The following is a 27,882-nucleotide window of genomic DNA, read 5'->3' as shown; positions in this document are numbered from 1 at the left end:
AACTGTGATTTGTGGTTGTACCCAATAGCATCCCACACCATGAGGCCTTGAGCAGGTGCTGTATGTCTTGGGTGACTGCAGTCATTGTGATGCCACTCCCCGTCTGCAGCAAACCAAAGTGCGGCTATCATTTTCAAACAAACAGAACCCGGATTCATCCAAAAACACTATCTGGACACCATTCTTGCCACTGTCCCACGATGTTCCATACACCATTGCCATCTAGCATGTTTCCGCACATTCAGCAAAGGTAGGCAGAGAAGTAATGTGCACATAATCCATTCCACAATGAATGGTGACGGACTGTCACCCCTGACACTGTGCGATGTGTTTCACTGTTCCACTGTTGTGGCAGTGCTAAGGAGGACGCATATCTGTCCAGCAATGCCATTCAGATAAGGTGCCTGCTTTCTCCAGGGGTGAACAGGGTGGTGCAACCTGACCCATCTTGTCACATTCTATGGTCTTCTATGAACCATTCTGCATGCATTCATTGCACTGCCAAAACTCTTTGTCCCACATGAGCAGCAATTTCCCGGATGGATGCATCACATTCTTTCATGCAAATAATGCGTCCTCAGTCAAACTCACTGATTTGATGGTATGGTTCGCACAAATATCTGTGAGACATCCTGTACATCTGCTCCAGTCACACTGATCCATTACCTTCGGTTTATAAGGAAAATGACATCTTACCAGTAGGTGGTGTCACGCCACGAAATCAATGCTGACCTTGAACCCGTGGGCCGACATTGTTCATATGCTAATCATTTCTGCAGAACATACTAATGTACATGTCCTGTGAATATGAATGTCCTATCTTCAAGGTGTTCTATTTTTTTCTTAACATGAGTGTTTTTTGTGACCACTATTGTAAACACTAAAAAATAAGCCAACCATGCAACAACAACTTGTATCCAATTTTCAAGGTACAGTGTATATTCCAACATATATATTTCAGGAATACGTGAAATGACAGCTTGTTCACATTAATTTCTCTATGCAACTGCTGACAATACTTCATTGCAAGTAAAACATGTCAGAAATATGAGAGATAATGAAAATTTTGGTTTCTGTTAAAATTACACATAAATATCTTTTACACAAAGAATTTAAATATGACCTGATCATGAGAAGGTTGCAATTCAAGAAGATCCGATGACTGAACATCACAAGGAAAGTCTGTGTCTGGCTGAAGTTTCCGTAGTAGATGGCCTTTTAAAGATCCTGGCGAATCACATTTAGCCATTGGTGAAATCTTCACTGACATATTCTGAGGCCATGTCAAAATCCAGCTCATTTGGCAGTCACAGTGTAATGGATTATCCGAGATGTCCCTGAATCCAATGAAAAAAAATCATACTTTCCTCACATGTATTGAATTTTAACACTAACAACTCTCTTTTAAAATAAGTTCTGACAATAAATATGTACAACTATTTAAAATATATTTTGCAAGTAAATCAGTCAAATCTGTAGAATTTTTTTTTTGGTTTCTAGACTTCACGACAACTCTGAAATATCACTGTGTTCTGTACTATTCCTTACAGTGTATTTGAATAAATGAAGTTGTAATGAGCAAACACTAATTTCTGGGAAAAATTTGAAACTGCAAAATTCAAGTTACAATATTTGAGCCACACTAGTCTTAAATTTTATTAGCAGATAGGCATATAAACTGTTTGTTTACAACAGTCAAGTAAACATTAATAAACTAAAGAAAAAAAGAGCCTGAACCTGCCAAACACATACAAATGGACTTTTTTACTTACAACTGCTTTAAAGCAAATAAGTTATCAAATGTCCCTTCACGTATCCTCATTAAACGGTTCTGATTAAGTTTCCTGAAAAAGAAAGCATCAAGTTAAAGAAAGCAATGCATGATTCTCAAAAAGAATAAAACTTTACACTAGTAAATCAAACTTGCCTAACAACACATGCTGATGTTTTCCATTACTACTTCCTTTTCATGCACTTTCAAAAAAAATCAGTACAGCATGCAAATTTCATAAATCTTTAATGGATACAAAATCAGCCCACACCATTCAAACATACTTAAATTGTTCATATCCACTTACAACTTCTCTAAATTTTCAAGTCCATCAAAAACAGTGTAGTCAATTCTCCCTAGTCTGTTTGCAGACAAATCTCTGAAAAAGAGGAAAACATATTATGGAAAGATATCGAAGTAGTTTACACAAGGAAGCCAGTATTTCTACTTCCCCCAACCCACTTTTTCCAGTTTGCAGGCAGTGATTCACAGTTCTCTAATGACCCAATAATCTCTAAATTACCGACAAATACTATGTCAGTATTCTTCATTTATGATTAGTTTTGATATTAGATGATCATCAGATCAACACAGTATTATATAGTGAACAAGGGCAGTTCACTGACATCAGACATGCAAGCAAGACACTAGAGCCCACTGTATCAGCATCATGGCTACATAAATACTTGAGTTCACTAATATGACATACAAACAAGTCACATGGCTCGCTTGTAAGTCTGATCTCAACAAATGGCTTTCCATGCTGCACTTAAAATACTAACTAACCTGATGATGATCTATAATTGAAACTACTATCACATCTCATCTCAGCTTTCATTTCTGTTGTAAAATACTGGCATTCTGAGCTCAAAGATAATATGGTATATCGAACAGAATGAATTCCTCCATGTCATCTAGCTTTGATCCTAAAAACACTGATTTTATGAAACCCAACTTGCTCTTTTCTCACATGATATACTGAAAGCCATGGGTCATGGCAATTAGGTGGGTGCAATATTTCTTGACTTCCAAAAAGCATTAGATTCAGTACCTCACCAACAACAAAAGTACAATTAACTGGGATATCAAAGAAAATTTGTGAGTTGAGGATTTCTTGGTGGGGAGGATATAAACACACCAAAAAAAGTTTCGCATCACCTTGGTTATGAGAGTTCCGGAACCTGTACAGAAAATTGGAACAGAGATCAATATAAACATCATTTCCGCCCTTTTTATTGCACATGAAAACCACACATTAGATGTTGGACCACCAAACAGTGAGACCTTCAGAGGTTATGGTGCAGATTGCTGTACACACCAGTACTTCTATCATTCAGTAGCACGTCCTCTCGCACTGACGCATGCTTGTATTCATCATGGCATACCATCCACAAGTTCATCAAGGCACTGTTGGTCCAAATTGTCCCACGGTGATTTGGCGTAGAACCCTAAGAGTGGTTGGTGGGTCAAGTTGTTCATAAACAACCCTTTTCAGTCTATCCTAGGCATGTTCGATAGGGTTCATGCTATAAAACATGCTGGCCACTATAGTCAAGCGATGATGTTATCCTGAAGGAAGTCATTTGCAAGATGTGCACAATGGGGTCGCAAATTGTCATGCATGAAGACGAATGCCTCGCCAATATGCTGCTGATATGGTTGCACTATTGGTTGCATGGCATTCATGCATCGTACAGCCATTACGATGCCTTCCATGACCACCAGCGGTGTATGTCGGCCACACATAATGCCACCCCAAAACAGCAGGGAACCTCCACCTTGTAGCACTTGCTGGACAGTGTGTCTAAGCCGTTCAGTGTGACCGGGTTGCCTACAAACAAGTCTCCGATGATTGTCTAGCCAGACAAGGCATATGTGACACTCATCGATGAAGAGAACGTGATGCCAATCCTGAGCGGTCCATTCAGCATATGTTGTTGGGCCCATCTGTACTGCTTTGCATGGTGTCGTGGTTGCAAATATGGACCTCGTCATGGATGTCGGGAGTGAAGTTGCACATCATGCAGCCTATTGCACACAGTTTGAGTCGTAACATGACGTCCTGTGGCTGCACGAAAAGCATTATTCAACATGGTGGTGTTGCTGCCAGGGTTTCTCTGAGTCATAATCCGTAGGTAGCTGTCATCCACTGCAGTAGTAGCCCTTGGGTGGCCTGAGCGAGGCATGTCATCGACAGTTCTTGTCTCCTGTATATCCTCCACGTCCCAACAGCATTGCTTTGGTTCACTCCGAGACACCTAGACACTTACCTTGTTGAGTGCCCTTCCTGGCACAAAGTAACAATGTGGATGTGATAGAACCGTGATACTGACCTTCTAGGCATGGTTGAACTACAGACAACATGAGCCTTGTACCTCCTTTCTAGTGGAGTGACTAGAACTGATCAGCTGTCAGACCCCTTCCGTCTAAGAGGTACTGCTCATGCATGGTTGTTTACATCTTTGGGCAGGTTTAGTGACATCTCTGAACAGTCATAGGGACTGTGTCTGTGATACAATATCTACAGTCAACATCTGTTTTAAGGAATTCTGGGAACTGGGATGATGCAACACTTTTTTTTTAACGTGTGTAGTATGTTTTTTTGGATGGACAGTCTTCAGCAGAAGTACCTTCACAAGTGCCCCTAGGAAGTGTGTGGCGACCCTCGATTTGCATGTTGTATATTAATGACCTTCTGGGCAATATGAACATTAACGTGATACTTTTTGAAGGTGATGCAGTGATCTAAATCAAACGCTGTCCGAAGAATTCTACATCAATATGAAATCAGATCCTTACAACAATTCAAAGTGATGCAAAATCAAACAATGGAAACTCAATGTTGGAATATCAACAATATAAGAAAAATAGATAAACTGCTACTCCCATTAAAGTGACATGTTGAGTTGCAGACAAGTACAATGAAAAGACACTTAAACATTAGCTTTTGGGCAAAGCCTTATTCAGGGAAGGAAATACACACACATTCATGCACACAAGCAAGCACAACTTACACACATGATTGTCATCTCCAGCAGCTTGAACCAGAATGTAACAGCCATGTAGAATGGAAGTAGCAATCTGGAATGGGCAGAGAATGGATAGCAGCGTACGGGTGGGGTGAGAGAAGAGTGCTGTCTGACAGTGTGCAGGGACTAGATTGCCAACACGCACAGTGTCAGAAAGCTGTGGGGCAGGGAGAAGGGGAGGGGGGAGAGGGAAACAGGGAGTGAAAAAGGAGACGAGTGAGGAAGCACATGCAAGTGCACTGGTAGCAGCAAAAAAGGAGAGGAGCGAAGAAGGAAAAAGATGGGTGAGTGCGCTGGTAAAGGACAGCATGCAAAGAGGGTGAGTGGACGAGAATAATTAGGAGGTGATAAGACAGAAAGGTTGGAAGTTGTGGGTATACGAGGTTACCACAGGCTGAGAATGGGATAATTCAAGAACTGAGAATGTGTTGTGAGGCTGTTGAAGAAGGTACAAGCATATGGAATTGATTCAGAGATATGTGAGTGGCTTGTAGACTTCTTAAGTTATTGGTCCCAAATGTTGTCCTTGATGGCAAGTGTTCATCAGAGATGAGGGTATCGTCAGGGGTGCACCAGGGAAGTATGACAGGACCACTAATATTCTCTGTATACATAAATGACTTCGCAGACAGAGTAGGTAACAATCTATGGCTGTTTGCTGATGATGCTGAGGTGTACAGTAAGGTGTCGAAGTTGAGTGACTGTAGGAGGATACAAGGTGACTTAGACAAAATTTCTAGTTGGTGTGATGAATGGCAGCTATCTCTAAGTGTAGAGAAATGTATGTTAATGCAGATGAGTAGGAGAAACAAATTCAGTATGTTCAGATACCATATGAATAGCGTCTTGCTTGAAACCATCACATTGTTTAAATGCCTGCACATAACGTTGCACAGCGATATCAAATGGAACGAGCAAGTGAGGATCATGGTAGGAAAGGCAAATGGTCAACTTTGGTTCATTGGGGGAATTCTGGGAAAGTGTGGTTCATCTTTAAAGAAGACGGCATACAGGACGGTAGTGCAGCCTATTCTTGAGTACTGCCCAAGTGTTTGGGACCCGTACCAGGTTGGATTAAAGGAAGACATTGAAGCAATTCAGAGGCGAGCTGCTAGATTTGTTACTGGTAGCTTCGAACAACATCCAAGTGTTATGGAGATGCTTCGGGAACTCAAATGGGAATCTCTGGAAGAAAGACAACATTCTTTTCAAGGAACACTATTGAGAAAATTTGAAGAACCAGCATTTGAAGCTGACTGCAGAATGATTGTTGCCTCCACCATATACTGCATGTAAGGACAATGAAGATAAGATATGAGAAATTAGGGCTCATATGGAGGCATATAGACAGTCATTTTTCCCCTCATGCCATTTGCAAGTGGAACAGGAATGGAAATCACTAGTAGGGGTACGGCATACCCTCTGCCATGCACCGTTAGGTGGATTTTGGTGTATCAATGTAGATGTAGAAATCGTGCATGAGATCTGTCTGTGGACTAGGTCATCCCTGGGTGGTCAGGCTGCACGAAAGGGATGCTTTAGAGTGGAAGGGATGACAGCTGCCGAAATGCAGGTACGATTGGTGGTTAATGGGTTTAATGTGGACAGAAGTATAGATAGAGCCATCAGGCAGGAGCAGGTAAACATCCAGGAAGGTGGCACACTGGGTTTAGGAGGACCAGGTGAAGTAAATAGGAGAGAAGGTTGTTGGATGTGAGGTCCGCCAGTTATGCAAAACACCATTTTTTCTCAGTACCCAAACATGTTTCGGCACCACTGTGCCATCATCAGTGGGTTTTAATTTTTATTTATTTTGCAATGTGAACATATTTGTTAAATGATCATAAAATTATGTGCATCTTTAGTTCAAACAACAGATCGTTTCTTTTTGCAAATACCTCAACATTTGATGTGCATGTTCACATTGCAAAATAAATAAAAACGAAAACCCACTGATGATGGCAGTGGTGCTGAAACATGTTTGGGTGCTGAGAAAAAATGATGTTTTGCGTAACTGGCGGACCTCGCATCCAACTTAACTGCAAACACAGCCAATACAAGGAGCTGCAAATCAAAATGAGGAGAGAAGGTGTTGAGGTTGTGAAGGAATGAAGACAGGGTGTCTTTGCCCAAGTCCAGATCATTAAGATGTCACCAATGACGCTGAGCCACACTATGGGTTTGGCATTTTGTGAGGCTAGGGGGGATATAGCAGGGTATAGGAAGGAGCAGAGAAGAGCCCTGTCAGACAGAGCATGCAGGGTCTAGATTGCCAACTGGTACAGGATCAGAAGGCTGAAGGCTGTGAGGAAGGGAGGTGGGGAGAGGGGAGGGGACATGGGGAGCGAAAAAGGAGAGGAACGAGGATGGGGAAAGACGGGCAGGTGCATAAGTTGAGGGCGGCACATTGAGAGGATGAAAGGATGAGAATAGGGAGGAGGCGATAGGACATGGTGCAGGGTGTGAGGACAGTAGGTTACTGAAGGTTGAGGTCAGGATAATTTTGGGAGTGGAGAATCTGTTGTAAGGATAACTCCCATCTGCACAATTCAGGAGAGCTGGTGGTGGAGGAAAGGTCCAGATGGCTCAGGTAGCGAAGCAGCCACTGAAATCAAGTATGTTACACTGACCAGTCAGAACATTATACCACCGACCCACTATCGATATAAACATGCCCAGGCAATAGCAGCATCACCTGGTGAGGAATGACTGCTAGTCAGACACGTGTGGTGCATGTACTATCAGTGAGCATGCTGTTTGTGTGTAGAATGAGGAAGGTGTGCAACCTATCAGAGTTTGACTGAAGGCAGATTGTGATGGCCCAGAGGCTCGGCATGAGCATTTCAGAAACTGTACGACTTGTCAGGTGTTCGAGGAGTGCTATGGTGGGTGTTTCCAACACATGGCAAAACGAAGGTGAAACCATATCCAGATATCACGGGGTTTGGTGACTACCCTTCATTACGATGTCAGATGTTGTAGGCTGGGCACTGATTGATATATTAATTGAGAGAGGTTATGGGAACTTAACGATGAGGTTGTCAATCAGATGATTCCAAAGTTACCCATGAAAAAGAGAGGGTCAGCTAAACGTGGATGGATCCTGTCAGAGGAGTCACACTATAAAACGAGGAAGTTGAAACACACATAGCAGAAGGCATAAAAGGGTAGACCAAATCTCAAAACTGGAAACAATCACAGAAAGATTTGCCATAGATCTGCATATCCACAGCTGGAATCATTAAAGAGAATGGGGGTAAGTATCTGTTTCTCTAGCCAAACAGTGAGCCAGTTCATTCCCTGGGATACCCACATGACTTGGGACCCATAGAAAGACAACTGAGCACGCACCATGGCCAAGGGCAGAGAGAAGGTCATGGATAGCAAAGGCCAAAGGGTGACAAGACTAGCATTGGTTGATTGTCTGCAGGCTGTTCACTGAGTTGGTACATATTAAAACACTGTGGAGGGACGCCTGAGTAACAAAATGGAGGGCTCTGTTAATGACTAGCAGCGCACATGATCCCAGCAATAAATGGAGTTCTAAGCCAGTAGGAGACGTGAAAGCCTATCCCCCTTTATCTATTGTCTTAGAACCATCACATGGGGCGCATTCCAGTGGGTGGAGATCTCAACAGAGGGAAGTGAGATGCATTCCAACTGGCCATCCCGCCGCTGGGCCATAAACCTGACTACCATAATCTAGTCTGCACAAGACCACAGCATGGTAAAGATGAAGAAGAGTAGCACAGTCTGCACCCCAAGATGTGTGGGCCAGGAGGCTGAGAACAGTAAGTTTCCACACGCATGTAGTCTTCAGGTGGCGAATACAGGTCAGCCAAGATAGCTTTTTGTCAAAAATAAGGCCCAAGCCATGGGACTGTGCTACAACACTAGGAGCTGGTCACTTAAATAAAGTTCGGGATCAGGATGCACTGCGGGTCGATGACAAAAATGCATAACCTGCATTTTGGAGGGAGAAAACTGGAAACCACGGGAGAGAGCCAACGCAGAGGCCCGTTGGATGGCACCTTGGAGCCAGCACTCAGCAGATGCTACCGAGTGGGAGCTGCACCAGAAGCAAAGATCATCGACATACAATGCCAGGATAACCACCAAAAGCCCAGCAAAGGTTGCACGCCCTTTCATGGCTATGAGGAAGAGTGTGACACTTAACACAGAACCCAGTGGGACATTCCTGAATCCGAGAGGTGCTGAGTAAAGTGCGAACTTGAATCCCAAAGAGGCAGAGGGATTAATAACTCACAGATAAAAATTGAAAGAGGGCCGTGAAAGCCCCTGTCATGGAGGGTAACTAAAATGAGATGGTGCCAAGCTATGTCGTATGCCTTATGTAGATCAAAGAAGCCCACAAGGTGCCGGTGGTTAGTAAAAGCCTGTCAGATTGCAGTTTCCAACCTCAGTAAATGATCAGTTGTAGATGGTCCTTCCCTGAAGCCACATTGATATGAGGACAAAAGGGCCTGAGAATCGAGTACCCAACACAATCAGAAGCTAACCATCCTCTCAAGCAGTTTACGAAATACGTTCGCCAGACTAATCGGGTGGTAGCTGTAAAGAAATGTTAGGTTCTTCCTGTGCTTAAGGATGGGGACAACTGTACTGTCTCAACATTTTGAGGGGAAGGCACCTGTGAGCCAAATGGGATTGAAGACCCTGAGTAGACATTGCACCTGCATAATGTCCAAGTGTTGGATCATCTGGTTGTGGATGGAATCTGGGCCTGGGGCCATGTCAAATGGTTCAAATAGCTCTGAGCACTATGGGACTTAACTTCTGAGGTCATCAGTCCCTTAGAACTTAGAACTACTTAAACCTAACTAACCTAAGGACATCACACACATCCATGCCCGAGGCAGGATTCAAACCTGCAACCGTAGCAGTCGCTTGGTTCCAGACTGTAGCGCCTAGAATCGCCCGGCCATTGCGGCTGGCCAGGCCATATCAGGTAAAGGGGTAAGAGCCTCCATGAAGTCCCATTCAGTGAATTATTAATTATTGGGTTCAGCTTGGTGAGGGTCGAAACAGAGGCAGGTCTGTTCAATTCAGCGTTTCTATTACAGAAAGGTAGCAGGATAGGAAGAGGATGCCAATGCTTTCGCAAAATGTGTCACAAGATGTTCTGCAACGACCAATGGAGCAGAACATAGAGCACCTTGGAGGACAAGGCCCTGGACAGTTGACTGTCGCTTGTACCAAACCTGCGATAAAGAGGCGTGTGTCCCCAGGGAGGAAATACAGCACTCCCAGCATTCCTTTTTACTTTGTTTCATAAGGTAACAAGTCTTTGCATGGAGACGCTTAAAAGCAAGGAGGTTGGTCTGTGAAGGGTGTTGTTTAAACTGCTGCAGCGCCCATCGGCAGTCCCGGACAGCAACTGCCACGTCCTCGGTCCACCATGGCACTGGTCGACAACGAGGGAGGCCTGTGGATAGGGGGACAGCAGTGCCAGCAGCATGAAGAATAGTGGCAGAGATGCCCTGCATGACCTCATCAATGCAATTCGAGAGAGAGGTGTCAAAGTGCACAACAGACGCATATAAAGGCCAATTGGCCCTGCGGAATGCCCAACATGGGGGCCTGGTTCAAATGGCTCTGAGGTCATCAGTCCCCTAGAACTTAGAACAACTTAAACCTAACTAACCTAAGGACATCACACACATCCATGCCCGAGGCAGGATTCAAACCCGCAACCATAGTGGTCGCGCTGTTCCAGACTCTAATGCCTAGAACCACTTGGCCACTCCGGCCGGTGTGGGGGCAGGGGAATGACAGACCAGAAAGTGGTCACTGTCACAAAGATCATCATGGGCTGACCAACGTAGGGAAGCCACAAGAGCAGGGGAGGAGGTCGTGAGTGGCATTGAGAAGACACAAATCAAAGTCTGTAATAAGTTGGTCAATTACAAGAACCATACCTGTCGAAGTGGCACTCCCTCACAAGGGGTGGTGTGCACTGAAATCCCCATGCAGGAGATAAAGAGGCAGGAGTTGCTGTATTAAGGTGGACAATTCAACATAAGGAAGTGGCTCACCTGGAAGAAGGTACACATTGCAAACAGTGACTGCTGGAGTCTTTTGCACTCTAACTACTATTGCTTCCAGGTTGGTATGAATAGGGATCCAGTCACTAATGACATCAGTGTGAACCAAAATGCAGACCCCTCCAGACACTATCCTGGCACCAGCACGGTTCTGACAGAATTCCCAACAACCATGAAACATTGGAGAGTGCATTTCTTGAAGAGCTAGACAGAACACAGAACAGGAGAAAACAAGGCATTGTAGTAGGTGACAATAATACCTGTTGCAATTCCACTGGATTATCATGTGGTGAGGTGCAGGTTAGATGTAAAGAAGCCGAGAGGAGGTCATGCCACTCGGTCAATAATCATCACCGACAAGGATGGGGTGACATCCATAAAAACTGAGTCTGCTTTGGGATGAGGAGGAGGGGGCAAAGCCCCCTGGGAAGTCGGGGAAGCCTTGTCCTTTGACTTGTGCTGCTTCTTCTCTCTTGGAGGGAGGTGGAGGCGCTATCAGTAAGGGAATAGGTGGCAGTGATGTCGGGATCGGACAGAGAACGAGTGGCTTTGGGGCCCTTGGAGTGTGGGTCTTTCGTCTGATCTGACGTTGCAAGCCTCCTATTCTGAGAAGGAGCCAGAGAAGAGGATGTCTTCCTGGCCGAGGAGAAGGAGCAGTCCCTGGAGCGGAAGGGATGGGAGCCACCGAGGGTGAGGAAAGGGAAGGCGGACAGGATGGCTGGCAAAGGAGCAAGAGGAGTGGTCCCTGGAGAGGAAGGGATGGAGGCCACCGAGGATGAAGAAACAGAAGATGGGCATATAAATTGTATTCTGATTGTCCTGCTGGTGATCAAGATAAAAATTTGGCACCTCATATTGCCTGCATAACCTGTACAACAACCTTAATCAAGTGGTTCAAATGAAAACGCCGAGCCATGCCATTCACTGTTCCAATGGTGTGGTATATGAGCCTAAAGACCATTGTTCAGACTGTTACTTGTGTCTTACAAATATTTTGGGACATTCAAGCAAAACTAGGCATAAAATAAAGTGTCCAAATATATCTTCAGTGCATTTGTCTGTGCCCCAAGATGAGGGGTTGCCTGTTCTTGTCTGTAACTGGAAAGCCACAGAACCAGACACCATGTCAAGTGAATCAGAAAGTACTGAACATATAGAAGTGTACTGCCCTCAATATCATGACACTTCGCCTCAGCTCTTTAGCTCTTTAATCAAAAGGAATTGAACAATTTGGTTCGCGATCTAAAATTTTCGAAACAGCAAGCTGAACTCTTAGGGTCGAGACTACAACAACGGAACATTCTAGCTCCAGGAACAAAAATTTCCTGTTTCAGATCAAGAGGTGCTTCGATAGGCAGAATTCAATGTGTGTATGTAGAGATGTCAATGGTCTGATGATGAAGCTAGGTGTACAACATAATCCACAGGAGTGGCAACTATTTATTGACTCCAGTAAAACCAGCTTGAAAGCAGTGCTACTGTATAATGGCAATGCATTTCCAATGGTACTTTTGGCTTACGCAGTTGACATGAAAGACACTTACTGAAACCATGGCTTTGCTGCTAGAGGCAATCAAATATAGGGATCATGAATGGCAGCTCTGCTGTGATTTAAAAGTTGTTGCACTCCTTACAGATTTATATGCTGGATTCACGAAATACTGCTGCTTTTTGTGCTTTTGGGACAGCCGTTGACACCAAGAACCACTATACAGTCAAGGAATGGCCTATAAGGAAGTCATATATTCCTGGAAACGTAAATATGAACAATACCCCATTGGTTGAGCCCAATAAAATCATTTTGCCTCACCTTCACATCAAGTTGGGCCTTGTCAAGAACTTTGTAAAAGCTCTGGATTAAGAGGGTGAGGCCCTCAATCACTTAAAAGAAAAGTTTCCCAAACTAAGCGAGGCAAAGCTGAAAGAGGGCATATTTGCTGGATCACAAATAAGAAAATTGCTGAAAGATCCAACCTTTGATACCAAACTCACAGATATCCAATTAGCTGCTTGGTCTTCTTATAAAGCAATTGTGAAGGGCTTTTTGGATAGCAGAACAGACAAAAACTATGTCACCATTGTGAATGATGGGTTGGACAACTATAAGAATAAGGGGTGTAGAATGTCGCTTAAAATTCACTTTTTAATTTCTCGCCTTGATTTCTTCCCGGAAAATTTGGGAGCCATAAGCGATAAGTGTGGTGAATGCTTTCACCAAGACATTCTTATCATGGAACATCGTTACCAAGGCCATTGGAACCCTTCGATGATGGGTAACTATGGCTGGGGCTGGGGTCTTGTTAGAGAGAGTGATGAAATGGCAAACAAATGAAGAGCTCCGTTGTCACATTTTTCAGATACCAAAGACAATTAAAGGTGAAAACATCTTCTGAACTAATTAGGACCTTTCATTGGCATCATACCCATATATACACACAAAATAGTATTGATTTCACACATTCTGAATGTGTATTTTTGTTTGACTTAATTTCGTCAATTTTTGCTATTGCCATTTTTTATTCTGCTGTATATCTACAAAATGTGATGTCATAGAGGAAAAACTGATTTTACCAGTGTATTCAGCACCCCAAAATTAGGTAAATCCACTCATTTGCAAACCAGATGCAGAAAGAAGTTTAAATTTGTTAACTAGTGTTATTTAGCCCAAGTGACTAGTGAAGCAGTACTTCACAGAACAAGTAGCAATAAATGCACTCATCTCTGATAGAAATTGTAGTGTGTGTAACGAGAGTAGGATCTTGAGAAGAGGTTCTAACTGAATCTAGGGGAAACTATCTGACTTTATAATGTATACCAAGGGCTACTCGGTCAGACACATCACATATCAACATGTTTATGAGAAATGAATCTGTTTAAATTAAATTAATAACCTGCTACCTACCCCATGAACCATGGACCTTGCCGTTGGTGGGGAGGCTTGCGTGCCTCAGCGATACAGATGGCCGTACCGTAGGTGCAACTACAACGGAGGGGTATCTGTTGAGAAGCCAGACAAACGTGTGGTTCCTGAAGAGGGGCAGCAGCCTTTTCAGTAGTTCCAGGGGCAACAGTCTGGATGATTGACTGATCTGGCCTTGCAACACTAACCAAAACGGCCTTGCTGTGCTGGTACTGCGAACGGCTGAAAGCAAGGGGAAACTACAGCCGTAATTTTTCCTGAGGGCATGCAGCTTTACTGTATGGTTAAATGATGATGGCGTCCTCTTGGGTAAAATATTCTGGAGGTAAAATAGTCCCCCATTCGGATCTCCGGGCAGGGACTACTCAAGAGGACGTCGTTATCAGGAGAAAGAAAACTGGCGTTCTACGGATCAGAGCATGGAATGTTAGATCCCTTAATCGGGCAGGTAGGTTAGAAAATTTAAAAAGGGAAATGGATAGATTGAAGTTAGATATAGTGGGAATTAGTGAAGTTCGGTGGGAGGAGGAATAAGACTTTTGGTCAGGTGAATACTGGGTTATAAATACGAAATCAAATAGGGGTAATGCAGGAGTAGGTTTAATAATGAATAAAAAATAGGAGTGAGGGTAAGCTACTACCAACAGCATAGTGAACGCATTATTGTGGCCAAGATAGACATGAAGCCCATGCCTACTATAGTAGTACAAGTTTACATGCCAACTAGCTCTGCAGATGATGAAGAAATTGATGAAATGTATGATGAGATAAAAGAAATTATTCACGTAGTGAAGAGAGGCGAAAATTTAATAGTCATAGGTGACTGGAATTCGAGAGTAGGAAAAGGGAGAGAAGGAAACATAGTGGGTGAATATGAATTGGGGGAGAGAAATGAGAGGAAGCCGTCTGGTAGAATTTTGCACAGAGCATAACTTAATCATAGCTAACACTTGGTTCAAGAATCATAAAAAAAGGTTGTATACATGGAAGAATCCTGGAGATACTAGAAGGTATCCGATAGATTATATAATGGTAAGACAGAGATTTAGGAACCAGGTTTTAAATTGTAAGACATTTCCAGGGGCAGATGTGGACTCTGACCACAATCTATTGGTTATGAACTGTAGATTAAAACTGAAGAAACTGCAAAAAGGTGGGAATTTAAGGAGATGGGACCTGGATAAACTGACTAAACCAGAGGTTGTACCGAGCGAGGTGGCGCAGTGGTTAGCACACTGGACTCGCATTCGGGAGGACGACGGTTCAATCCCGTCTCCGGCCATCCCGATTTAGGTTTTCCGTGATTTCCCTAAATCGCTTCAGGCAAATGCCGGGATGGTTCCTTTGAAAGGGCACGGCCGATTTCCTTCCCCATCCTTCCCTTACCCAAGCTTGCGCTCCGTCTCTAATGACCTCGTTGTCGACGGGACGTTAAACACTAATCTCCTCCTCCTCCAGACGTTGTACAGAGTTTCAGGCAGAGCGTAAGGGAACAATTGACAAGAATGGGGAAAAGAAATACAGTCGAAGAAGAATGGGTAGCTCTGAGGGATGAAGTAGTGAAGGCAGCAGAGGATCAAGTAGGTAAAAAGACAAGGGCTAGTAGAAATCCTTGGGTAACAGAAGAAATATTGAATTTAACTGATGAAAGGAGAAAATATAAAAACACAGTAAATGAAGCAGGCAAAAGGGAATACAAACGTCTCAAAAATGAGATCGACAGGAAGTGCAAAATGGCTTAGCAGGGATGGCTAGAGGACAAATGTAAGGATGTAGAGGCTTATCTCACTAAGGGTAAGATAGATACTGCCTACAGGAAAATTAAAGAGACCTTTGGAGAAAAGAGAGCCACTTGTATGAATATCAAGAGCTCGGATGGAAACCCAGTTCTAAGCAAAGAAGGGAAAGCAGAAAGGTGGAAGGAGTATATAGAGGGTCTATACAAGGGCGATGTACTTGCTGACAATATTACGGAAATGAAAGAGGATGTACATGAAGATACGATACGATGGGGGATACGATACTGCGTGAAGAGTTTGGCAGAGCACTGAAAGACCTGAGTCAAAACAAGGCCCTGGGAGTAGACAACATTCCATTAGAACTACTAACGGCCTTGGGAGAGCCAGTCATGACAAAACTCTACCATCTGATGAGCAAGATGTATGAGACAGGCGAAATACCCTCAGACTTCAAGAAAAATATAGTAATTCCAATCCCAAAGAAAGCAGGTGTTGACAGATGTGAAAATTACCGAACTATCAGTTTAGCAAAATACTAACGCGAATTCTTTACAGACGAATGGAAAAACTGGTGGGTTCCGTAGAAATATTGGAACATGTGAAGCAATACTGACCCTACGACTTATCTTAGAAGCTAGATTAAGGAAAGGCAAACCTACGTTTCTAGCATTTGTAGACTTAGAGAAAGCTTTTGACAATGTTGATTGGAATACTCTCTTTCAAATTCTAAAGGTGGCAGGGGTAAAATACAGGGAGCGAAAGCCTATTTACAATTTGTTCAGAAACCAGATGGCAGTTATAAGAGGCGAGGGGTATGAAAGGGAAGCAGTGGTTGGGAAGGGAGTGAGACAGGGTTGTAGCCTCTCCCCAATGTTATTCAATCTGTATATTGAGCAAGCAGTAAAGGAAACAAAAGAAAAATTCGGCGTAAGTATTAAAGTCCATGGAGAAGAAATAAAAACGTTGAGGTTCGCGAATGACATTGTAATTTTGTCAGAGACAGCAAAGGACTTGGGAGAGCAGTTGAACGGAATGGACAGTGTCTTGAAAGGAGGATATAAGATGAACATCAACAAAAGCAAAATGAAGATCATGGAATGTAGTCGAATTAAGTCGGGTGATGCTGAGGGAATTAGATTAGGAAATGACACACTTAATGTAGTAAAGGAGTTTTGCTATTTGTGGAGCAAAATAACTGATGATGGTCGAAGTAGAGAGGATATAAAATGTAGACTGGCAATGGCAAGGAAAGAGTTTCTGAAGAAGAGAAATTTGTTAACATTGAGTATAAATTTAAGTGTGAGGAAGTCGTTTCTGAAAGTATTTATATGGAGTGTAGCCATGTATGGAAGTGAAACATGGATGATAAATAGTTTGGACAAGAAGAGAATAGAAGCTTTCGAAATGTGGTGCTACAGAAGAATGCTGAATATTAGATGGTTAGATCACATAACTAATGAGGAGGTATTGAATAGAATTGGGGAGAAGAGGAGTTTGTGGTACAACTTGACAAGAAGAAGGGACCGGTTGGTCGGACTTGTTCTGAGGCATCAATGGATCACAGATTTAGCATTGGAGGGCAGCGTGGAGGGTAAAAATCGTAGAGGAAGACCAAGAGATGAATACACTAAACAGATTCAGAAGGATGTAGGTTGCAGTAAGTACTGGGAGATGAAGAAGCTTGCACAGGATAGAGTAGCATGGAGAGCTGCATCAAACCAGTCTCAGGACCGAAGACAACAACAACAACAATAAACCGCTACTTCGGTGCATCATTCCTGCCAAAACCAACTCTTTGCCACTACTTGCCCACACCATTCTAACAAGGGAATCTCCCCATCGCACCCCCCTCAGATTTAGTTATAAGTTGGCACAGGGACAGGCCTTAAAAAAACTGAACACAGATCAATCGAGAAAACAGGAAGAAGTTGTGTGGAACTATGAAAAAAATAAGCAAAATATACAAACTGAGTAGTCCATGCGCAAGGTAAGTAACATCAAGGAAGTGTGAGCTTACGAGCGCCGTGGTCCCGTGGTTAGCGTGAGAAGCTGCGGAATGAGAGGTCCTTGGTCCAAGTCTTCTCTCGAGTGACAAGTTTCATTTTTTATTTTCAGACAATTATCAAAGTTCAGGCACTCACACATAATCAACTTCGCTCTCCAAAAGTCCAGGCCATGTTCAGATTTGCTTGGACATATGCAGGATTTGACGGTCTACACACAGAAACATTTGAAAATGAAAAAAACATATGTTTTGACAGAGCACAGGGAAAACTCTGTGACTGTGAAACTGTTGCATTCATTTGTTGCAGTTTATATGACAAACTCTTATGTTTTCATCACTTTTTTGGGAATGACTATCGCACTCACAAGAAAACCTAAATCGAGCAAGGTAGAAGAATCGTTTTACCCATTCGCCAAGTGTGCAAGTTAGGTGGGTCGACAACATATTCCTGTCATGTGACGCACATGCCGTCACCAGTGTCGTATAGAATACATCAGACACGTTTTCCTGTGAAGGAATCGGTTCCTATTGGAGAGGCACGTCCTTTCGTCTACTAATCGCACGGTTTTGCGGTGCGGTCGCAAAACACAGACACTAAACTTATTACAGTGAACAGAGACGTCAATGAATGAACAGACAGATCGTAACTTTGCGAAAATAAAGAAAGTAAAATTTTCGCTCGAGGGAAGACTCAAACCAAGGACCTCTCGTTCTGCAGCTGCTCACTCTAACCACGTGACCACGGCGATCCTCAGCTCAATTTGTCCTTGATGTTACCTATCTTGCGCATGGACTACTCAGTTTGTATATTTTGCTTATTTTTTCATAGTTCCACACAACTTCCTGTTTTCTCGATTGATCTGTGTTCAGTTTTTCAAGGCCTATCCACTGAGTCAATTTATAACTAAATCTGAGGGGGGTGCGGTGGGGAGGTTCCCTTGTAAGCAGCCAAGGAGTTTCTGCATCTCCACTATAAAGGTTGGTTAGAATAATTAAAACAACATCAAGATTCACACTGTCTTCAATGTTCATATTGCGCAGGCCTTGCCAACTCTGTATTGGTGAACTGGACCTGTGGCAGGATGCAACACAAGCACTGAAGAAAGGATGGTTTCAGAAAGCAGTGAAAATTTACCAGCATCTCAATAAGTGTTGCTGTTAATAGTAACTGCTGAACAGTAATAATAATATGCACTGCCACAGTATGTATTCATGAAAAATCATGTGTTACCAGCATCAACTGGTAATAGCTGCTACTTCCACACAATCTGGCTGGTATTCTTCATATTACAAGCACTAATACTTTAATAAATTTCTGCAGTGGAAGAAAACTGCTTGCGGCACCCTGCACATTGAAATAATCAATAAATAAGTAATTCAAAGGAAGTCCATAACTTTCCATGAAAAAATGTAAACTCCAGCAAAGAGTGACAACACTATGAAAAGGTTTAACTGATACTCATCACAGAGTGGCAGAAAGGCACATTGAAAAAAAGATGGTCAGATATTATTAATCACACTGAAAAAGGATTGTTAGTTATTATTAATATCTAGTAGCCTTTTTTTTCAATGTGGCTGTTTCCCACTCAATGATTCCTCCTTGTGGTGAGTAGCAACCTATCCTTTTTATATTACGGCAGGTTTTCGTGAAATATATTTTAAATTATGACTGTGTTCCTAACTAAAAACCGAAAGAACATGAAACAATGGTACAATTGGGATAAAATGTCGGTCAGTTTTACAATGCCAATAGTAAATTCAGAACCAAAAGTGAACAGTGTACAATCAAGAGAGAATAAATCCTTGTTCACAGAGCAGAATTACAACTGAAAACTCAATTTGTATGCACAAAATAAGCATCCAAATAATTTATTTTATTTATGTAACCTGATGTGATTAGGGCCATCAGATCCTCTCTTCCATCGGACCAGAGTTTCACACATACAGCAAATTTTTTACTTCCTAGTTACTTAAGAAATAACAATTTTAATATTATGAGCATAGTGTCTAAGAGACAATGTGAGTAAATACTACTGACTATGAACTAATGAAGTTAATTCTGGCAGTACTTCTACTACTGCTGCTGCCACTAATAATGATGATGATGATGATGATAGTGATAGATATAAAAAGAACGTATGGGTGTACAAAACCATATTTTTTCAAGAAACAATATTTTAAAAACAAAGTTTACAAAAGAATAAGTACAACAATTGGACAAAACTGTAACTATGACAAGACTTCCTGGAACTGCAATTCAAAGGGGTACATGTTAACAAAGCTGGAGGGAGTGGATCAACTGTTACCTATGTTCAATGTTTACAGAGAGCATCTGCAAGTATTATGCATTGTTAAGACAGGATATATTGAGCGATGTTAAGATGGGTTACATCGAGTAACATGCTGACTGAGTATCAATCAGCTGATAACACTCAGTCAATATTATCATCTGGTTCACAGAGCACAGGCCATCCTGTAATCTCATGGCGCAATATACGATAGTTGGTAAGGTAATTAATGCTTCATTCATCATTGGTAAACTCATACAGAAAACAGCTCTTCGTTCACCATTGTTTCATCCCCCACATCATTGTCCATAACCCCCAGCAAACCAGTTCAAATAAACTGTGTCCATACTGTGACACCAGGCACCAATGATGTCATTGCCCATCCCGATATCATGTTTTACAAGAAACACTTGGTTCTGCAGAGGATACCAGTGTCATTTGCTATGTACTAACAAGTTAAGGCTGAACTACAAAGGCATCACAGTTTATGTCACTTTGCCTGCATCTTCAAAATAATGGGCAGCACCATTGGCAGTCATTAAGCTGCAAATGAAGCAATTACATTATGTGGTGATTTCAAAATTATGGTAAATTCTTAGCCACATGTAGATCTTTATCTGATTCCTAGGTCAGAGGAATTCCTACCCAGTTGGCCGGGGCTCATTTGTTTTCAAAAATAGATCTGGCTGATGCCTGTTCGCAATTGCCTGTCATTGGGATACAAAACAGACGTTGAAACTTCCTGGCAGATTAAAACTGTGTGTCCAACCAAGACTCGAACTCGGGCACACAGTTTTAATCTGCCAGGAAGTTTCATATCAGCGCACACTCGGCTGCAGAGTGAAAATCTCATTCTGAAAACAGATGTTAGTCATTATTATGTCTTTTGGCATGTATAGTTGCAACACATTACTGTTTGGAATCATAAGCACTCCCACAATTTCTTAGAGGTATCTCAACAGTTAATTCAGGGTATCCCACAATGTATAATCTATTTGGATGATATAATTGCAACAGGGGCTATGAGTGACCAGCAGTTACAACTTTTCCAGGATTTATTTGAGCAGCTGCGAGACCATGGACTGCATTGCCATCCTGCCAGTTCTTTTTAAATGAGGGCTAAGTACCTCTGTCATACCTTAGCAAGAAGGGGCTAAGGGGCTTCACGTCATGGCCGTAGACAATCTTCGCATTTTGGGTAACGTGGAAGAGCTGCAGTTAATGCAGTTATTTGAAAATCAGGGAGGTGTGACGGTCAGTTATTTATGGTGTAAAGTAGTTTTACATTTTTCACCTCATCACATAAGCCACTGATATCACTCTTTGGTCCACATTCCAAGCTCCCAGACAGAATGGCACAGCAGCTGCAAAGACGCTCACATACTTTACTCAATCTGCTGCACCTGACCCAGAGGGCTCATGGTCCGTGTACCTGCACCTACTAAAGCACAGGCACTCCTGGTAATAGATTCCTCTTTTGAGCTGAAACCACAGTGGACCAAAGGCATCAACATCAGCAATATTGAGAAACAGATGTTCAAAGTCACAGTCAGCCATAAATAGATTGTTGTCCAGCACTAGTTGGCCGTAAATAGATTTTAGTTCAGCACTGAAACCAGCTTGGTCGTGGCAACCCTTCCTCCCCTGCAGCCATTTGGAGCAAGCGTAAGCAACCACAGCCATAACAAGTCTGCTCCCCTCAGCCTACCTTCTACCAACAGTATGATCTCTGCTCCCACCCCTGCTTACAACAACCTAGGTGGAAGGGGGATGACAACAAACCATTGCCACCTCCTAATCCAGTTCCGGTTCCTTCCACCATCACTTGCCAACCCTTTCTCCTACCCCCCCACCCATGTTCTTGAATAGAGCATAGTAGCAGAGACCAGTCTGCCGAGCAATGAGGTGTCCCTGGAGGTGGAGGCACTTCCAGTCCCCACATTCCCTCTGAAACACACCTGACACACATAGGCCCAAAAAGCACGTCAAGGGCATATGATTAGCAAGTGCATATTTCCTCAGTACATGTCCAAGAGCCAGCCAATATTGGTGTTGAGCTGTCGCAGGGACTTTTCGCAGGAATCCCAGCACCTCTTTTTTCCTTTCCCCAATAAATAAGGCAAAAGCCTGACCACTTATGGCCCTGCATGCTGATTAAGAGGAAGGGGTCTTGTATATGACAGTGTGTTTTTCCAAGCCACGGTATTGATATGGGGTATGAGATACTGCAACTGGCAAGATATATTGTTCCTGTTGGCTTCAAAGACAGCATGAGCTGAGAGTACAAATGATGTACTCTCTGGTGGATTTCTGTGCTTAAATACGTGCGTATGGTCACAGATTGGCACTTGCCTAGTATAACTTGAAGCCAACAGAACACGCCATTTAATATTTTATAGTTTTCTCTCTCTGGTATTAACTTTGGACTGATCTTGTATGCTTATGACGACTTTGTTGTGTTTCGGACTCTGTTTCTATCCAGCCTTTCACTGTGTGAACTTAGTCATTATTGACCACAAAAAACTGGCATTTGTTTCTCCAACCAACATGTCACTGTATGCTCAGTGATACTTAAGTTTTGCTACATAAACCAAGTACAACAATAAAAAGACTTCTCCTAGAAGATGGTTACGGGAAGGCAAATCTATGTTTATAGGACTTATAGACTTACAGAAAACTTTTGACAATGTTGACTGGAATACTCTCTATGAATTTCTGAAGGTAGCAGGGTAAAATACAGGGAGTGAAAGGCTATTTGCAACTTGTACATAAACCTGATGTCAATTACACAAGTCAGGGGACGTCAAACGGAAGCAGTGGTTGAGAAGGGAGTGAGACAGGGTTGTACTCTATAGCTGATGTTATTCAATCTGTGCATTGTGCAAGCAGTAAAGATAATCAAAGAAAAATTTGGAGTATGAGTTAAAGTTCAGGGAGAAGTAGTGAAAACAGTGAGGTTCGCTGCTGAAATTGTAATTCTGTCCGAGACAGCAAAGGACATGGAAGTGCAGCTGAACAGAATGGACAGTGTCTTGAAAGGATGATATAACATGAACACTGACAAAAGCAAAACAAGGATAATGGAATGTAGTCAAACTAAATCAGGTGATACTGAGGGAATTAGATTATCAAATGAGACACTAAAAGTAGTAGACGAGTTTTGCCATTTGGCAGCAAAATAACTGATGATTGCCAAAGTAGAAAGGACATAAAATGTAGACTACCAATGGCAAGAAAATTACTTCTGAAAAAAGAGATATTTGTTAACATTGATTATAGATTTATGTTTCAAGAAGTCTTTTCTGAGGGTGTTTGTCTAGAACATAGCCACATATGGAAGTGAAACATGGATGATAAACAGTTTAGACAAGGAGACAATAGAGGCTTTTGAAATGTGGTGCTACGTCAGAATGCTGAAGATTGGATGGGTATATCACGTAACTAATGAGGCAGTACCGAAAGGAATTGGAGAGACAAATAATTTGTGGCACAACTTGATTACAAGAAGGGATCAGTTGATGACACTTTCTGAGACATCAATTTCATATTGGAGATGGGTAAAACTTGTAGAGGGAGACCAAGAGATGAATACAGTTAGCAGATACATAATAATGTAGGTTGCAGTTGTTATTTGGAGATATAGAGGCTTGCAGGGGATAAAGTAGCTTGTAGAGCTGCACCAAACCAGTCTTTGGGCTGAAAACCACCACCACCACCAACAACAACAACAACAACAACAACAACAACAACAAAATGTTCCCAAAATTTCTCTGTAATTGTTTTCCTGCACCTCATATTAGGCTGCATTAATTAATTACTCTGATTTAACTAATTATTCTTGATTTCTCTGCAATAAATTGTTTAGTGTTTTTTGTTTATTTACAGGTACCAGAGTGTGGTGATCTGGTGGCACGATGTCACAGTTCCAGCAAAGGGTGAACATCAAATTCATTTGCAGATCAGGCAAATTTACCCTTACAAATAGTTTATGGGGAAGCTGCTTTGAAGAAAACAGCCGTTTATGGGAAGCTTTTAAGATTTTGGGATGGGCAGGAATCGCTGGAAGACGAGCATCAAATTGGATGACCATCAACCTCTAGAGGAAGAGATGGTCAAGCAAGTCAAACAGTTAATCAATCAGACTCACAAACGACTATCAATGAATTGGCACAAGAATTTTAGACTTGGATCCATTCATACACCCTGTCAGACAATTTGAAGATGAAACATGTCGGTGCAAAGTTTGTCCCACAGATGCTGACACCGCACCAAATGGAAACTCATTTGTTGACTGTGGCCAAGTTTTTTGATAAAAAGTGTAGAGGACCTGATGTTTCTTGAGACAATCATTACTGATTATGAGACCTGGGAATACATGTATGACCTGGAGCAAAACAGGCAGCATCAGAATGACACACAAAACCCTCTTATTGACCAGAGAAAGCATGTCCCATCAAATCCAAAACAAACGTGATACTTATTGCATTTTTCAACAATGAAGGTGTTGTGCACCATGAATTTGTACCAGCTGGACAAACTGTTAATGGCCCTTCCTATGTACAGGTTTTGAAATGACTGAGAGAGGCAATTTTAAGAAAACATCTCTCAAAATGGCAAGCCAGGTTGACACTGCATCATGACATTGTTCGCTGCCACGTATCACTTGTGGGGACATGGCTTACCAGAAATGAACATTCCACTCTTGTATTGGTCTCCCTACTTGCTGGATTTAGCACCGGCAGATTTCTGGCTCTTCTACAAGCTTAAAAAGGGCCTCAAAGGTAACCATTTTGCCTCCATAGAAGGCATCAAAACCAACGCAACAGCTGAAATTTGAAAGGACCTTTATCATTGTTTTGAGCAATAGCAGAAGCAGTGGAACGTGTGTGTGTGCACTGAAGGAGCCTATTTTGAAGGGTATTAAGTAAAAGTGTATCTATATTGTCATAATAAGTACTTATAACGAAATTCGGGGAACTATTTGACTACCCTTCATATAATAATAGAACAGGCATCAGTAATTAGTCTCTAGAAAGCAACATGACAGTAAATAAACACACAATCATAACATTTAAAAATGTAATAGTAGCTCAGAACACTTCCTGAAATACAGACAAAGAATAAAATAACTGAAATTGCCACTTAATTACAAATAAGACAGAAAACAAGTAACGAAAATGTTCATATTATCTTGCTGCTTTCCTTTGCTAGGAATAAACTGCCAAGATACTCAAGTAGAGCTACATATAAGCTGTGGCACTATCTTAATGCAATATAAAACTATTAAATACTTACAAACGTTTCAAGTTAGTTAAATTCATGAATGCTCCACTTTCCACTTTAAAAATGAAGTTGCGGCTCAGATCCCTGAAACAAAAACAATGCATTAAATATGTATAGCCTATTAAGAAAAAATAAATAAATCTTCTTCTGAAGAAATGCAGCCCTAAAAAAGATATATAAAAATTACAGTGCTGTGTAAAAATGTTAAACTAACTAAAAATGAATGGATTTTTTAATAAATGTTCTATAAAAGCACATTAGACTATCTACATTTATGGTCTCAAATACTAAATACGGTTATGTAAAGTCCTTGGTGGAATAAAAATCTTCTTTTTTGCTAAAAAATAGCAGAAGATCCACAGCAAAGGTGCAGGATTCTGGTGCTTGGAGTTCTTTCCTTGAGTATGAAACACAAAGGAGACAAATGTACATAAGTGAGCTCCTTTTTAACAACAGAAGTAAGAGAGAAAGCCTTCGGAGTTTCTGATCAGGAGTGAGAGGCTAAAAGAGTAGTGGCACAGATTTGCTACCTTTAAAAGCTAGAACAATGTATGGAATAGATGGAAGCCTACAAAACAGGAATGTGATACGGCGAAATGGGGTAAAAAATTTGAAACTGTAGTCTTCAAGGTGCCGACAGCGTGTTCATTCGTCCTTCCGAATTAATTAAATCTGTTCATTTATAAGAATGATGTACTAACAAACACAAAACTTTAAAAAGAGAGAGAGATAAGATTATCAAGAAACACTACAGTCCTCTGAACAAAAAGATGGAAAATAAATGTAACTAAAGTGTACAAACTATAATGTGTTCGTAGTTGCAACCATTTCAAAAAACATTACATTTCACTTCCTAAAAGTTTAAGGATGGAATCGGTGTCCTGATAGAATTTTAGAAGTGTTAAAGCCTAAAATACAGATCATGTTTACAGAAAGAAATTTGGAAAGTAGGAGAGACATAATGGCAAAAGTAAAGCTGTGAAGATGGATTGTGATTCACACCTTGATAGCTCAGTCAGTAAAAGTATTGCCTGCAAGAGGTCATGCTCAAGGCTCAAGTCTCAGACTGGCCAAGAAGTTTCAGAGAGCAAGTTGCCAAAGATGCCAGTAGATAGCTATTGGCTAACATATAAACCACGCCATCAAAATGTAGCTCATTGCTTAAATAGTGCCACAGGCATCACATAGGCCTACTTATAAGTTCTCTCAATGGAGGAGGAAACTGTGGATTAAAAAACCATATTCTATATGAAGTTCAAATTACCTCATTCCATATGAGTGAGTGGATGAAGGTATACTGTGTTTGAAAAGTTATTTCACCAGTTTAGATTTATTTTTTCCTTACTCCCGACCACTCCCTTCCCCATCTTTCCAAGACTACCCTTCTGAAAGATAATATTAATGAATGAAAGAAGAAGCACATTCAGTCATCAAACTTTCCTCATATGCCTAAGTAACTGTTGGATCAGTATATCTAATTGCTATAGATTTTAATGGGTTCCTGAACCCAATAAAAATGTTTTTAAAGGGAGGGAGGGGGGGGGAGATAGATAGATAGAGATGGAGATGGAGATGGAGATGGAGATGGAGAGAGAGAGAGAGAGAGAGAGAGAGAGAGAGAGGTGCTTTCTGACAAGCTCAAGCTTTATCAGATAGATTGAAACACCCAAAAAATGTCAGAGCACATGAGAAACTTCAGCGGGCAATCTCATTTCGTCAATGTAGAACTGAGAAAATATGATATGCATCAGCACATTTTAGTAATTGTGCTATTTAATTAACTACACAGACCACTAAGACTTAAACATGGGTTAGAAGGAGATACTAGGTTGTGAAACACTGCTTGAAACCAGCTTTATGAAACAAGTTTCATAAATGGCTCTTTACACAGTGACACAATGCTTGTCTGCATGAATTCGGTAAAAAAGATGTGTTATGAATAAGGAGAAAATATCAGTTTGGTTAATCAGTCACCTTCTTGAAAGAAACTGTTGTGGAGGGCTTCAGATACTGTATCAGCAACCTAAGAATGCTATCAAAACACTTCAAGGATCTTCATAACAGAGTTCACGATTCATAAAGGAAAGGAAAATGTGAACTATCATCATCAGAACTGAAATTGTACATTATGCTGAATTTTTTGGTGACTGAAGATTCTTATTTGTCTCTACAGCTTCTATATAATGTTCCAAGGCTCACAATTGCCAAATTTGTTCCAGATGTCTCTCATACCCAGACATCCAGACGTTAATTGTGCAAATGGAAACCCCAATCCGCGGTCATGTACATACCAGCTTTCACATGCTATCATGCTAAGAATGTGCTGTTAGCTTCTCACTTTTGGGAAAACTGCAAACAATAATGTCAAATGCTGTAGGTGCCAACATATTGACAGCAGAGGTGGTTTATAACAAGGGATTGACACGACACAGTACAGTGCATCAGTTACCAAGTCGGTGCTAAACAGCAGCAACCAGTGACTAACCATACCATCCAGAGCCACCAGCATGGTTTTGTATTTTTTTTTTCCTTTTTCTTTCACAAAGACACCTAGGGTCATACGCGCCCATGTCAGAATTGTGGAACATGAAGACAAAAAAGGAGTAAAATATGGCTACACATTAGGCCCAATCAACGGAAGGAAATGCAGCTAAAACTGTGGACTTGGAGAAAGGTCAATAAAACACTCCATAGAGACAACAGAGGCTCTGAACTAAAGATGTCCTTTGCCATATTACTATGATGAATAAAAAGTAAAACGCAGCTGACAGCCCAACATGTC

General features: G+C 41.7%; 1 protein-coding gene across 3 annotated transcripts in view; it reads right to left on the bottom strand.

Moving 5' to 3' along the window:
- The window catches only part of LOC126187851 (adhesion G protein-coupled receptor A3), a 173,234-nt gene that overhangs the window by 108,074 nt on the left and 37,278 nt on the right, over positions 1–27,882 (bottom strand). Inside the window, exons 3-6 of one of the 3 annotated variants that reach the window (XM_049929165.1) lie at positions 25,113–25,184; positions 2,079–2,150; positions 1,773–1,844; positions 1,124–1,337 (exon numbers count right to left, since the gene is read on the bottom strand). In XM_049929165.1, coding sequence (XP_049785122.1) covers positions 1,124–1,337; positions 1,773–1,844; positions 2,079–2,150; positions 25,113–25,184 — 430 coding nt within the window. The other 2 variants (XM_049929166.1, XM_049929167.1) reach the window with 2 other exon arrangements.

This window comes from Schistocerca cancellata, chromosome 5, assembly GCF_023864275.1.
Source record: "Schistocerca cancellata isolate TAMUIC-IGC-003103 chromosome 5, iqSchCanc2.1, whole genome shotgun sequence".
Lineage (NCBI taxonomy): Eukaryota > Metazoa > Arthropoda > Insecta > Orthoptera > Acrididae > Schistocerca > Schistocerca cancellata.
This window is presented reverse-complemented; position numbering and strand designations above follow the sequence as displayed.